The 12,211-nt window shown below is 39.0% G+C and overlaps 2 protein-coding genes across 3 annotated transcripts in view; both read left to right on the top strand.

The window, feature by feature from the left end:
• iars1 (isoleucyl-tRNA synthetase 1) overlaps positions 1 to 7,359 on the top strand; it is a 47,766-nt gene extending 40,407 nt beyond the window's left edge. For both annotated transcript variants that reach the window (XM_089010843.1, XM_089010842.1), the window contains exons 29-34: positions 1,547 to 1,723; positions 2,650 to 2,770; positions 3,041 to 3,166; positions 3,247 to 3,393; positions 5,514 to 5,666; positions 6,828 to 7,359. In XM_089010843.1, the coding sequence (XP_088866969.1) occupies positions 1,547 to 1,723; positions 2,650 to 2,770; positions 3,041 to 3,166; positions 3,247 to 3,393; positions 5,514 to 5,666; positions 6,828 to 6,910 (807 nt within the window). In that variant the 3' untranslated portion in view covers positions 6,911 to 7,359. The remainder of the gene's footprint in view (positions 1 to 1,546; positions 1,724 to 2,649; positions 2,771 to 3,040; positions 3,167 to 3,246; positions 3,394 to 5,513; positions 5,667 to 6,827) is intronic.
• A 2,467-nt stretch (positions 7,360 to 9,826) lies between these two features.
• The window catches only part of atp2b2 (ATPase plasma membrane Ca2+ transporting 2), a 92,369-nt gene continuing 89,984 nt past the window's right edge, over positions 9,827 to 12,211 (top strand). The window contains exon 1 of the mRNA XM_089011283.1: positions 9,827 to 9,918. The gene's annotated coding sequence lies outside the window, so the exon portion shown is untranslated. The remainder of the gene's footprint in view (positions 9,919 to 12,211) is intronic.

The following is a 12,211-nucleotide window of genomic DNA, read 5'->3' as shown; positions in this document are numbered from 1 at the left end:
ACTACAGTCGTTTCGTGAGGAATACTCCCAAGCATTTCCAGGAGTTAGACTTAGCTCAAGAACAGATGAAAATGACCTGTCAACCTTAGCTAATAGCTGCTTGTATAAATGATTACAATTCCCGTATAAAAGTTGTAGTACGCCGTACATTATTTGAAATGATTAAAAAACACTACCAAGCGGAAATGCAAACAGCTGGACCCCGGCGTATTTTCTCGTTTCAGAAGTTGGGAGTTATTGTATTAATAATAATTAATATTAATACTATTATTAGCACTATTATTAATAATAATTGATAATACGTAGTGTGCAGAGTGAATTGTGATTCGGAAGGCATCATTTTTATATTTGGTTCATTGTCAATGGATTGCAAATTGGTTGGATAATGAGGCCAATTTTTCAGTTTCTGCCCACATTCACCTTTTTATTTTTTGGAAGTTGACCCTTGTGATGGCCCTCTTTTACCTTCTTACCTCTTTTCTTGTTTTTTTTTTTTTTTTTTACTGTTTTCATGCTAATTTGCAAAATCTTTCCATTGCGGCGTCCCAGTCAGACATTTCTCCATCACAAGGCGGGATTAATGGCGGCTTAATTACGCGCTGGCCCCTTTCAGATTCGAGCGTTAGAGCTTTGAAGTGCGACCAGGGAGTAAAGACGGATTAGCCAGCAGCCTCTTGTTTTTTTCAAGAAACAAACAAGTTTTTTTCCATCCATGCGAACGGTAGTAGTACTGCTGTCTGGATCCTAGCCAGGCCGAATTCCACTTCTTATTTCAAAAAAAGCCCCCCTCCCGAGATCTGTGAGGAATTTTCCACCTCGGGGATGGGAATTAATTTACCCAACGTTCGCTTGTACTTGTGCTGTGTTTGTGTGGGTGTGCATAGCAGTAGGTCAACACATTCTTCATCACGATTCACACTTAGTGGAGTTCTCTCTGTTTTTATCAATCCACACACACATTCGGAGTAGTACCCCCATCAGCAGAGGGTCATTACGTACCTTGACTTGGCAGCAAGAGCCCATAAACCTTCCTCCATTGATTGAGCGCCCCCACCCCCACCCCACGCAACTCGCTAACTTTATTCTTCTGCCCTTGAGCTGCGTGTGTGTGATTGCGGTGAGTGCGTTTGTTTGTAGCACAGTCGTGAAATTGCATCTGTACACTCATGCAATACGCAGCAACGTTAACGATTAGGACAGAATCAATGCTTTCGAAGCTTCCAAGGTTAGCCTAGGCTGCAAACGCTGCAAACACATTAATCCATTTTTTTGTCTTTATCTGTTCTCACACTCTTTTTTTCCTATATTCCTTTCTAATCCCACCCTCTTTAATGTCATCCTCCTGTGATGTTAAACCCATCCTCTCTACCTCCCTTTGAGTTCCCTTCAGATGTAATCTTCATATTAGAATACGTCTGTGTTCATATTAGAATATTACATTATCATCCATAACATTTTTTCTTCACCAATCAGAAATCGGAAGCAGGTGAATATCCTTTGAGGAGCTTATTTGTATTCATATTAATGTCGTATGTTCCTCATTCAGGGTCATTTGGTGCCATCGGATGAGATCACGGTGTACTACCGCTGTCAGCCACAAGGGGAGTATTTGGGATCCGTGATCCAGGCTCACACGGAGTTCATCCTGGCGACAACGAAAGCGCCGCTCCTGCCTTACCCAGTTCCCAAGGGTGCCGGGGTTATCATCCAGGAGATGACGCAGGTACGAGTTAGTAATTTGCCTCCAAACACTTAAAATTGTTGGGTTTGTTTTTCAAATAAAATGATACCTCGGCTTACGAATGCTTTAGCTAACGAACGTTTCGCTTTACGAACATTAAATTCGTGAGAATATAATCTTGTCATACGAACTAGTTCTCGGGGAACACACGGAGTGCCACAATGGCTGGCAGACTAGTTTTCGGCGGAAGAACACCAAACCACACGGCTGAACAGTGCCTCCGTGGCTGCCAGACTACTTTTTCACACCCACTTTATTTGAGTGCACTTGTAATGGAGTGGATACTTTTGCTTTTTTGGGACCGAAAAACCGAAAACCCACCACAGGCAAGTGTTAAGCCAAACAGGACACAAAAGAACATTACGGTTGAGCAGAAGAAGGAGATCATCGAAAAACACAAACGAGGTGTGCGTTTGTGTGGCTTCGCGTCCCAGTACCAGTATGCTAAGTCGACCATCGCTACGTGTGGCTATGGGTGTTTCTGTGTTCTCATTAAGAGACAACTACACATAGACCATCACAAAGGTAAATAAAACCACTTGATTATACAGTACAGTTTATTTCTTTAATTACAATACAATAGCACATTTATTATATATAAAACAATGTATATTTTGTGTTGTTTTAAGGCTTATTTAGTAGAAAATTATGTTTTATGGGGACCTGAAAACTGATTATTCTCATTTTTAATGGTTTCCTATGGCAAAATAAATGTTTGGAAGACACACTTTTCACCTTACACACACTTTCTGGGAACCAATTAAGTTCGTAAGATGAGGTATCCTCACTGTACTTCATCACCATTTTATATTATTTCCCCAAATAAATTTAACTATTACACAATGTAGTATTGGAAGTATTTATTTTATTCCCTCTTCACTTTTATTGCCTTTTCCCCATGTTTGCAGCTGAAGGGCTCCGACTTGGAGCTAACAATTGTAAAGGGATCGTCAACCCCACGGACCACTTTGAACGGTCCAGCGTGTGCTTACGTCAACGTCCGAGTGAAACTCAACGGCAAGGAACAAGGTAGAGCTGAAAAAAGAAAGAAACCACAACAAGAAAATAAGATTTTGGTTGTATTTGTTCAATGACTTTCAAGGTAACTGTATAATTATTGTTAAAATGTTGTTGGTCATAAGGTGGTTAATATTTAGCTGCATTTAAATGCGTGGTGGTTTGCTGTACAACGCCAAAGGCAGCTCATAAAGTTTTGCGTCAAGCATTATTTTTTATATTTACAAGTTGCAATATGAAATATTCATTGGCCGTTACCCCCTTTATAACCATCTTTTGCAGATGGGGTGGTACTGCTAGAAAATCCAAAAGGCGATAACGGGTTGGACGTGCACCAGTTGAAAATAGTTTGCGGCAGCATCTTCCAGACCAATAACGCCAAGTTCAAACTCTTTCACGAAGGCAAAGGTGAGTCCAAACATAAAAAACTGCTCCTGTGTGCACGCTTTATTCTTTATGTTTAATTGCAATGCTCCTCTCCGCTGCAGAATTGTCTAGTAAAGCCGACCTGCAGGCACTGAGCGGTAAAACCTTGTCAGTGGCAACAGACGCGACTTCCCTCGGGCTGGCGTCCTCCGGCAGCACCCTCGTTTGTCCTTACGTGAACCTGATACTCTGCGATGCACAGCCCGCCGGTGAGAACACACATATCGCGGAAAAGTGTTTGCCGAACTTACAAAAACACTGTAAAAAAGACGAAAGATCTGTAACTTCATTACGGCAAAATTATCAGCCAATTTAACGGGAACATTAACTTCTTAGAACAATAGCTATCATCAAAAAGTTTAATTTGTTCTTTGACCACAATCAAAATACTCGTATGTATTTATCTTTCCTCATTGAAATAAATTAAAAAAGGCATTAACATGTTCCAGTTCCTAACCATTTTTTTTCTAATTGCTTTTTCACACCCTCATGAATTTTACCAAATAAAAAGTTACTTTGATAACATAAAGGGAATGTAAAACATAATTTCATGCAGCCATTGTGTGGCTCTATATGGTGGCCATGCTTTGGCAACTAGCTGGCAGTATAATAAATGCATATGTATGTGAAAGAATTGCTAAGGAAGCAACAGTCATGTTGTTTTGTACTGAAGATAAATAATATATGCCCACATCAATATCATTTGTGTTTAACTCATTCACTGCCAGATGCCAGGGTTTTTGTCATTTTTACACTCAATTGCAGGACCCACAGAATATTGAGTTTTAGGACTACATAAACATTCAATGCAGCGTCAGAAACTTTAGACTCTCTTCTTTCATCAGAAATAAAAGTTTATTTCGAGCTTACTTGATTGTAGAGTTATCTGCATTGAAAGTGTACTAAAGGTAAATACTGCCCCCTTGTGGAAGACAAAAACATTGCCAGAGGTCTGACCAGCGCTTTATCGGCACCAGCAAGAAAAATTAATTCCCGAACAAATTTGGGAATGGCGCTCCACGTCATGCTTTTCAATTCCCGAATAAATTCGGAAATGGCAGTGAAATATCCTGTACTTAAAGGACAACCGAGGTCACTTTTTTGATTCTTAACTGACACCAGAAAAAAGTTTTATAGCATCTAAAATACCCAAAACACGCAGTATGATATTTTTATTCAAATGCAAAACACCAATAAAAATAAAAAATCTGCAAAAAATTGAGCTGCGAATTGGGCATTTTCAGAAAGTCCCGCCCCCAATTTGTGATGTCACGCCAAGACGTCTTGCATTGCTGGAGAATCAAAACAATGGCTTCAGATTCGGAGAATATGCTTTCTTGTTACACATCCAGTTATGAATATGATTCAAATAGTTCTGAAGAGGAAAGCATACATGTTTGCAATCGATGAAAGAATTTATTCCATGCCATTATGAGCCAACATTGAGGGGAAATGTCTCACCGAAAAAGAGCCACAAAATGGCGACCTCCTGTGGCCGCCTCCGTTTCCACAGGCTGATAAATTCCTTATATGCATTGACGTGATGGAAGGACTGCTACAATTATAAATTCCTTATATGGAGCTTGGACACCTTCTTTTGGCGGCTTTTGGGTGCAACACGAGGTCCCCAGACCAAACAAGTACCGCAAAATACATTGACGTGATGGAAGGACTGCTACAATGCGTCTTTTCGGTCAGGGGTGTTCCTTCAGTGACGTCACGTATGGACTCGTCACCAACTCAAAAACAAGACTTCCTGACTATTCTATTCGATTCTTAAAACGTAAAATATAGCTATATGCGGTGGAATCTTTGTAAAATACGCTCAGTCGAAGTCATTTGAAGCCATTTTACAAATAATGGACACAACTTGTCCGGAGACATCGGTTTTCCTTTAAAGGGTTATAACTTTAGAACATTTATGCTAGTTTCATTAGCCTCACTGTCGTTTCCGTTGTTTTAACATTGTCAGGATAAAAAAAAGAAAACATTTATTTATTTCGCAAGGGAGAAATTTGCATGTCATGCTTGTCAGTCTTTTTTGAAACACCCCTGCCCTCATTTGGTTTTATTTATATATTTTCCCCCTCCCGCCTGCTTGTTTTGAATTATGTTGCCTCTATTCAGTGCCCGTGACTTGTGAGTCAAGGTAGCGCTGTATGAAATCAGCATCGTGGTGCATTCAACCTTGAAATTGTAATTGGACAGCCTGAATAGTTACCCATGCATTATTCTGTTTTTTCTTCTTCCTACACCCAGGGCACACTCATTTTTAGAATACTTAGTGAAATATATGTACCTGTCTCCCTTATATGGTCATCCCCTGCAGAGTGCACAACGGGACAAGTGGGTACCCTTCTGCTGGTCAACCCAGTGGGCCAGAACGGGCTCGACTACTCCAGCCTGATGAGGGAGGCCGCCAAGGTGTTCGGCCTTCGTGGCAGGCGGCTAAGACTCTACCTGGACCAGGAGCTCAGCCAGGGTAAGATCAAGGATGATGGCGGCAGTCATCAATGCTTCATTTACCGAGCTCGTTACCTAGCTAGCTATTTTCTATCTATTAGCTAGCTAGCTAATAGATAGCAAATAGATAGCACGCTAGCTATATAGCTAGCTAGCTATATAGCTAGCTAGCTATTATTTATCTATTTTATCTTTGACTATTTAGCTATTATTAGCTAGCTAGCTAATAGATAGCAAATACAGCGAGCTAGCTATTTAGCTAGCTTACTATTATTTATCTATTAGCTAGCTAGCTAACTTTCTATCGTTTTGAGTTGTTCCGGGTTGAGTGAACGCTGGCGCATTTTGCTGCCGCTCCTCAGACACAGAAAAACTTATCATGTGACTGTAAAGTGACCTTGAGAGTTTTGAAAGGCGCTTATAAATGAAATGTATTATTATTCTTATTGTTATTTGTAAAAATTGATGAGACACTTATGAATGAAACTTTTGAGAATGAGCTGCTCAAAATGGGAAAATAAAAAAAAATGTGCTAATTGAAACTTTCGTTTTGATGCTCTAGTCGTCGACACCAGAGTCTCCATTTTACCGCAGTGGCCCTCAAATCACTTTTTCATTTCAAATATCTTTTGACCATGGCTAAAATGCTGAGAAGTGAAGGCACTTGACCCTGCATGGAAAATATGCGGCCCACTCTCGTCAAGGGTCCTGCAATATTTGATGCATAAATTCAGTCTTGTTAACCTAAAATGCTGAGAGGTTTTGTTTTTATTCATTTATTCAATAATAGTTCCATTGCGATTCAGAATGTCCTTGACATGGTGACCTTCAAATTTCTCATGAATTAGTTTTTGAATGATTGGTATTCATGATTTACTATTATTTTAATAAAAATGTTTAATACTAATTTGATTAATTATATACAATCACATAGTACTCAACAAAATACGAACCGGTTTATTGTTAAAATAAAGTATTGTACATAATGTTTTTTGTAAGGTGGATATTGTTTTGAATTCTTATTCAATGCAGGTGGGTTTTTTTTCGCAGTATTTTTTTTTTAAACGGTACTTTTTATCAAGCGGTAAAGCCGACTGTGTGTGCTAAGGCAAGCCGGTACTGTGCAATGGAAAAGGGGCCACGGATAACAACAAAGCATGCCATGTTTTTTTTCTTTCAGAACTACCGGCTGATTCAGCAGTAAAATCTTTGGACACCAAAACGCTGTTTGTGCGAGTTCTTCCCACCACGGCGGAATCATAGAACTCTAGGGGGGGGGGGGGAGGGGAAACCTCAAGATTTGTCATCACTTTTACAGAACAACTTCCAACGATTGCAATTTTATTATTTTTTTTAACCTCCTTTACGATATTAGTACTTGTAATCATGGATGCCCCAGAAGCACACCAACTGAGTTAATTATGAGCTTCATTCCCATTTAAAGTGTAAAAACTTGCAAGGTATTTCTCTTTGAAACTCATTTGAGGTAAGTGAAAGAGGTCCAGAGTCATTACGGCTGTGGCAGTTAATTGGGCAAACCAATTTGCCTTATTGTGGCCAAACGCCATTTAGACATGCACAGATAAAACTTTCATTGCTTTTGGGAGTTTTCATTTGGAACGTTGAAATGAAATTTTCGGGCGGCTGAACTTTTGGGTCGACCTATGGAAAAATGCTGTCAAATGGAATAAATCAATGGTGATGGAAAAACATTTTTTTTTCTTTTGATCCGCTCTTTCAGGCTTGTCATGGAAAGTACGTCTGGTCTCCGAGTGGTAACCTCATTTGCTCTTTTGTTAGTCTGCTCAATTCATACACTTTGTCTCATTTGTTTGTATTACCTTTTTTAATTGCAAGGTCGGCCATTAAAGGCGACAGAGGGGATTAATTAAAGATGCTTTCAGTGGCAGTAGTAAGGTCGGACAATAAAAAAAAAAACAATAACACTCACAGTAACAAAAACTGAATATTTGCTGTTAATGCATGATAAGCTTTTGGGGTTCAATGTTTATTGCAGTTGGTTGGGTCGGAGTGTTTATGACGATTTTTCATGCTGGCCTTGCATAAGCGTGTGTGTATATAAGTGTGTGTGAATGGTTTTGGGGGTGCAGTCTATTTTGAGCTTGGCCTGTGGGAGACGTCTCAGTCAAACCAGAAGGGCACAAGGGCATGGGAAGATCTACACGCTCCTCACTATTTCTGCTGCGTGTGCTTACGTGCTGCATCTTACAAGGAAAAGGAATGAAACTGGAATCCCTGCTCTCACATCAAAAAAAAATAAGAAATTGTGCTTAGGAAATGTTAACAATGCTTAAAATGTCGACTCACAAATACATTCAATTTGATGACATATTTTTGTAAGTGTTCTTCCGTCTAATTAGTTGACCAAAAAGTCATGCTCTATTTTTTTTTTTACATGAGTTGTGAGTGAAAGGACACTGATTTTTTTTTTATTTATTATTTTTTAATGACAGAATATTCAGAAAGGAACTGTCATACGACAGTCTTTCGAAGCAGAGAATGATGTTGGAATAGTGCACTCCATGCATTTGGGGAAGCTGAACATTGGTGAGGTATGACGGGGATTGAACCCTCCACCACGGCCTGCAACAGTGATCGATATTGGCTGGCAGCTCAGAATCAGAAAGCGTTTAATAGTCCCAGAATGGGGAAATTTGCAATAATGAGGTTGGACTGGATTCTGGACTACGATGATTGCAGAGGGTGTTTGATCTGCATTGAAAGCATGGAGTCGATGGACGAACTTATAAAGGCGGACTCTTACGTTGGAAAGAAGAATGTTCAAGATTAGTTGGAGTAAGATGGAACATAATCATTGAATAAGGTAAAGGAAAGGTCAGGCAAAGGAAAGTATCAGGTGTCTTCTGTAATAGAGGAGTCTATGCATGATGTATGGCTCAGAGAGAGTGTCACGTAAGAGACAACTGGAAGCAGTTGATGGAGATGGAAAAATGAAGATGTTGAGGTCCTTTTTATGTGTGACCATGTTTGATAGGATTAGAAAGTCGCTCATCGAAGGGACAGCCAAACCTTCGGGGACGGTATAAGGGAGAGTAGACTTTGATAGTTTGGACACGGCCAAGGGAAAGATGTCGGGTATATTGGAAGAAGAGAGATGAATGATGTAGATTGCGCTGCCAGACGGGAGGAAAGATTTAAAAGATGCTAGTGAGGGAAGACAATGAGGTCAGTGATGATAAATCTACAACTGGAAATCAAAGCGGTGGTCTTCTGAACAAGCTGAGCAATGGAATTTCATTAAAAAAAATAATTCCTTACATCTTACATCTTGAGCCTTTTTTGAACCATGGGATTGATTTTGAGCTTGAAAAATATCATGGCATACTACCAAATGAAAATGTAACTAATCACCGATTCTCATATGTCAATTATCGATGAAAAGGTTTCTTCTGCCGTTACGTGTACTTCTTTGAAGGTGTCGGATGATTCGCTTCTCATCCAAGAAGCTTCGTCAGCGAACTAAAAGTTTTGCTGGTAGCTCTTGCCCTCTATATATATCCCTAATGTCACATGTCGATTATATACTTTCATGAACATGCAAAAAGCGCTATCAATGAGTCGGTTACATTTCTGTGATCATCAAAAACCAACTTCAAAGTACATTAAAAATAACAAAACAAAAAAACATCCAACCCAATTTCTTGAATTGGGAACAGTAAACATGACCAAACATGGAGGGCCCTTCATATTTTTGACAACTTGTAATTACAACACCTCATAGATCGAATTACTGGCATTAGGGCGGCAGTAGGGACAATGTTCTGGGTTCGAGTCTTCGTCCACAGTGTCTGACAGTCATATCTCTGACACACGTTTACATGAATTGCATTTAGCTGAAACGCTTAATGGCAGAACTATATTAACAGCAACTTGCCTCTCATTGACTGTCTGTCATAGGCGGAGTATTTTTACTTTATTTTAGTTTTTTTTTTTTACATAACAGGAACTCCTTTTTCAACAGTTGGAAACAATAACATGTCACTTGAGGCATCCTATGGAATATTATTGAATATAAACCTTATGTAAATGTCCACAATAGTTGTTTCCCTCCCTCCCTCCTCCTACTTCATATGTTTCTTTTTCAGCCTGTCATAATGCCTCCGCTGAGGTGCGTACAAGGGGGAAAAGCCCAAGCTTTAACTTTTCCACATTTCCTTTGGAGTCACGCAGGTGAGGCGACTGGCACTAGCACCCGAAGGATACCATAGCGCACCTGGAGCAAGACCCTTGTGAGTACCTCTACCACGTAATTGTGCATTAATGCATGAAGCAGGCACGTTTGGCATGTAAAATGCATTTTTAGGGCCTTGTGTCTTTTTAATAATTTTTTCCCCCCAATTGAAACAACTGTTTTACCCTTTAAACTTAATGAAATTTTGATTAATGTATCAACTGTAATCCTCCATGCCGTAAAGCACCAGCACTGCAGTATCTAATACCGGTGAGTTGTAACTAATAATAATAATAATAATACAGGTAATCTAACTGTTTGGACAGACACACTTTAATTGAGTACATATTTGCCTCTTCTAATCATCGCAGTCTACACAGTTTCTCAATTGGATTTTTTTTAAAGCCAGATATTTTGTTTTTATCTGTTTGTTTTTATTGTGACTAGCTGGTTACTGGTCCAGCATGTACTCTACCTCTAGCCTCAAAGTCAGTGATGAAGGCGCAAGTTTATCCACAAGCATAAATAGGAATAAGCACTACAGTATAGAAAATGGATATACATTTATTTTTGGAAAGACAAGACCCTGTGACAAACATGAAAGTCTCTTGAGAGAGAAGTGAAAACACACAAAAGTCACTCATGCGTGCCATTCAAATGTCTCTCCAGAGATGGCATTAGCTCTTAGCAATAATAGTGTCTTCTGTGATTTTTGGCTGATTTTGCCAGAAAACAAATAGGCTGTGGAAAGAAATGTATTTAAAAATCTCTGGGTGTTGTTCCACCTGCAGGCAAAGGCAAAAATGGCTCTTGCCAAGTCATTATCAAACAAGGCAAACAAAGTAACATTGTAAAATAATCAAGGGCTGCAGACAAGCTACGGGCCGATATCATTATTAGTGTGGCGCCTACTGCTTACCTACATTAGTTCGTGGTAGTGGTGGCTACATTGCTTTAGCTTCTACATTTCATCTTTGAGCTAATAACAAAAGGGTCTTTGGAAAAGTGTCTCACACACATGGCTGACAACTTGTTACAATTTCGTCAATTTTAGGCTAGTGCTAACATGCGTTGCATTATCACTTGGTTAGCTAATGGTTGTGACTGTTCACATTAAGATTTTTGGTCTCTTGTCTAATTTACATTTGCTAGTAAAACAACTTAGTAGATAGATGTTTTCTCTTTTCTCTTCTCTTTAGCTCTTTCTGCCCTTTTTAACTGCCTCATACGACAAAGAGGATGGAGAAAGGTATCTGTGATTGAATGTCTGTGTCTTATATGTTGTATTATTTTGTTGTTATGACTTTAAGATGGTGGAGAGAGAGGGGCAGCTCCTATATTTTGTTCTTGTAGTTCTTTCTTTCATAACTTTGCTGCGCTGAATTGGGAATTTCTCCATTGTGAGACCAATCAAGATTTTCGCATCTGAAAAGTGGCTGAGAAACACTAATTAGCTGCTTTGCTAGCCACATACTAATGCCAATAGGAAATCTGAAATGTATCAATTAATTATATAATGTCATAATCCTTTTATTGTACTGTCGGTGTTTTTTGTGATTCATCATTTGGCAATTTAAGCTTTTTCAAAAATGTTTCATTTGGCACCGAATCAACTTCCAGGTGTCTACTTCTGTTCGTGAAATACATTACTTCATAGGTGTGGCTACTTACTTTAGGTTATTTCTCTTCATTTGGCTAATTTAGTGTCTTGTAAAAATGTTAAACATGGCCGGCAAACAATCCTTCACCAGTGTGCTAGTATGTTCGTTTCTTTGTAATCCATACATCAATTTTGTGACTTTTTGTTGTCTTTTAAATTTGCTATATATATAAAGTGGTTCGGTATGTTGATGCGCTAGCTGCACGCTGATGCTAATATGCTCATATTGCATTTAACCGACCCTGTAGTTTGTGTCGAACACTACAAACTTAATATATTATGTTAAGACAATGTCTGCTTAGTTTTAGCTTATTCATTTTTTGGTTAATTTGGGCTCTTGGAAACGTGTCAAGTGTGGTAAGTGTAATAAGTTTTCATACTCGGGCTTCCACCTGCAGTGTTTCATTCACCAGGCTCCATGTGGTTCTGCTCTATTTTAAAAGATTTGTAATCACATCACATTCCATAGTTTTGTACCGGAAATTCAATCTCGACTCCTCAGAAGTATTTATCCGACAGGAAAGAGCCAGACTTTATGATCATTTGACAGTGAACACATATACAGGTATATGTGTGTGTATGTATATATATATATATATATATATATATATATATATATATATATATATATATATATATATATAAAGTCAATATGGATGATTTCAGCACAGCTCGCCACCATTTGAGCGAT

The sequence above is a fragment of the Hippocampus bargibanti genome, linkage group LG12 (assembly GCF_051943395.1).
Source record: "Hippocampus bargibanti isolate YZ-2025 linkage group LG12, ASM5194339v1, whole genome shotgun sequence".
NCBI lineage: Eukaryota > Metazoa > Chordata > Actinopteri > Syngnathiformes > Syngnathidae > Hippocampus > Hippocampus bargibanti.
This window is presented reverse-complemented; position numbering and strand designations above follow the sequence as displayed.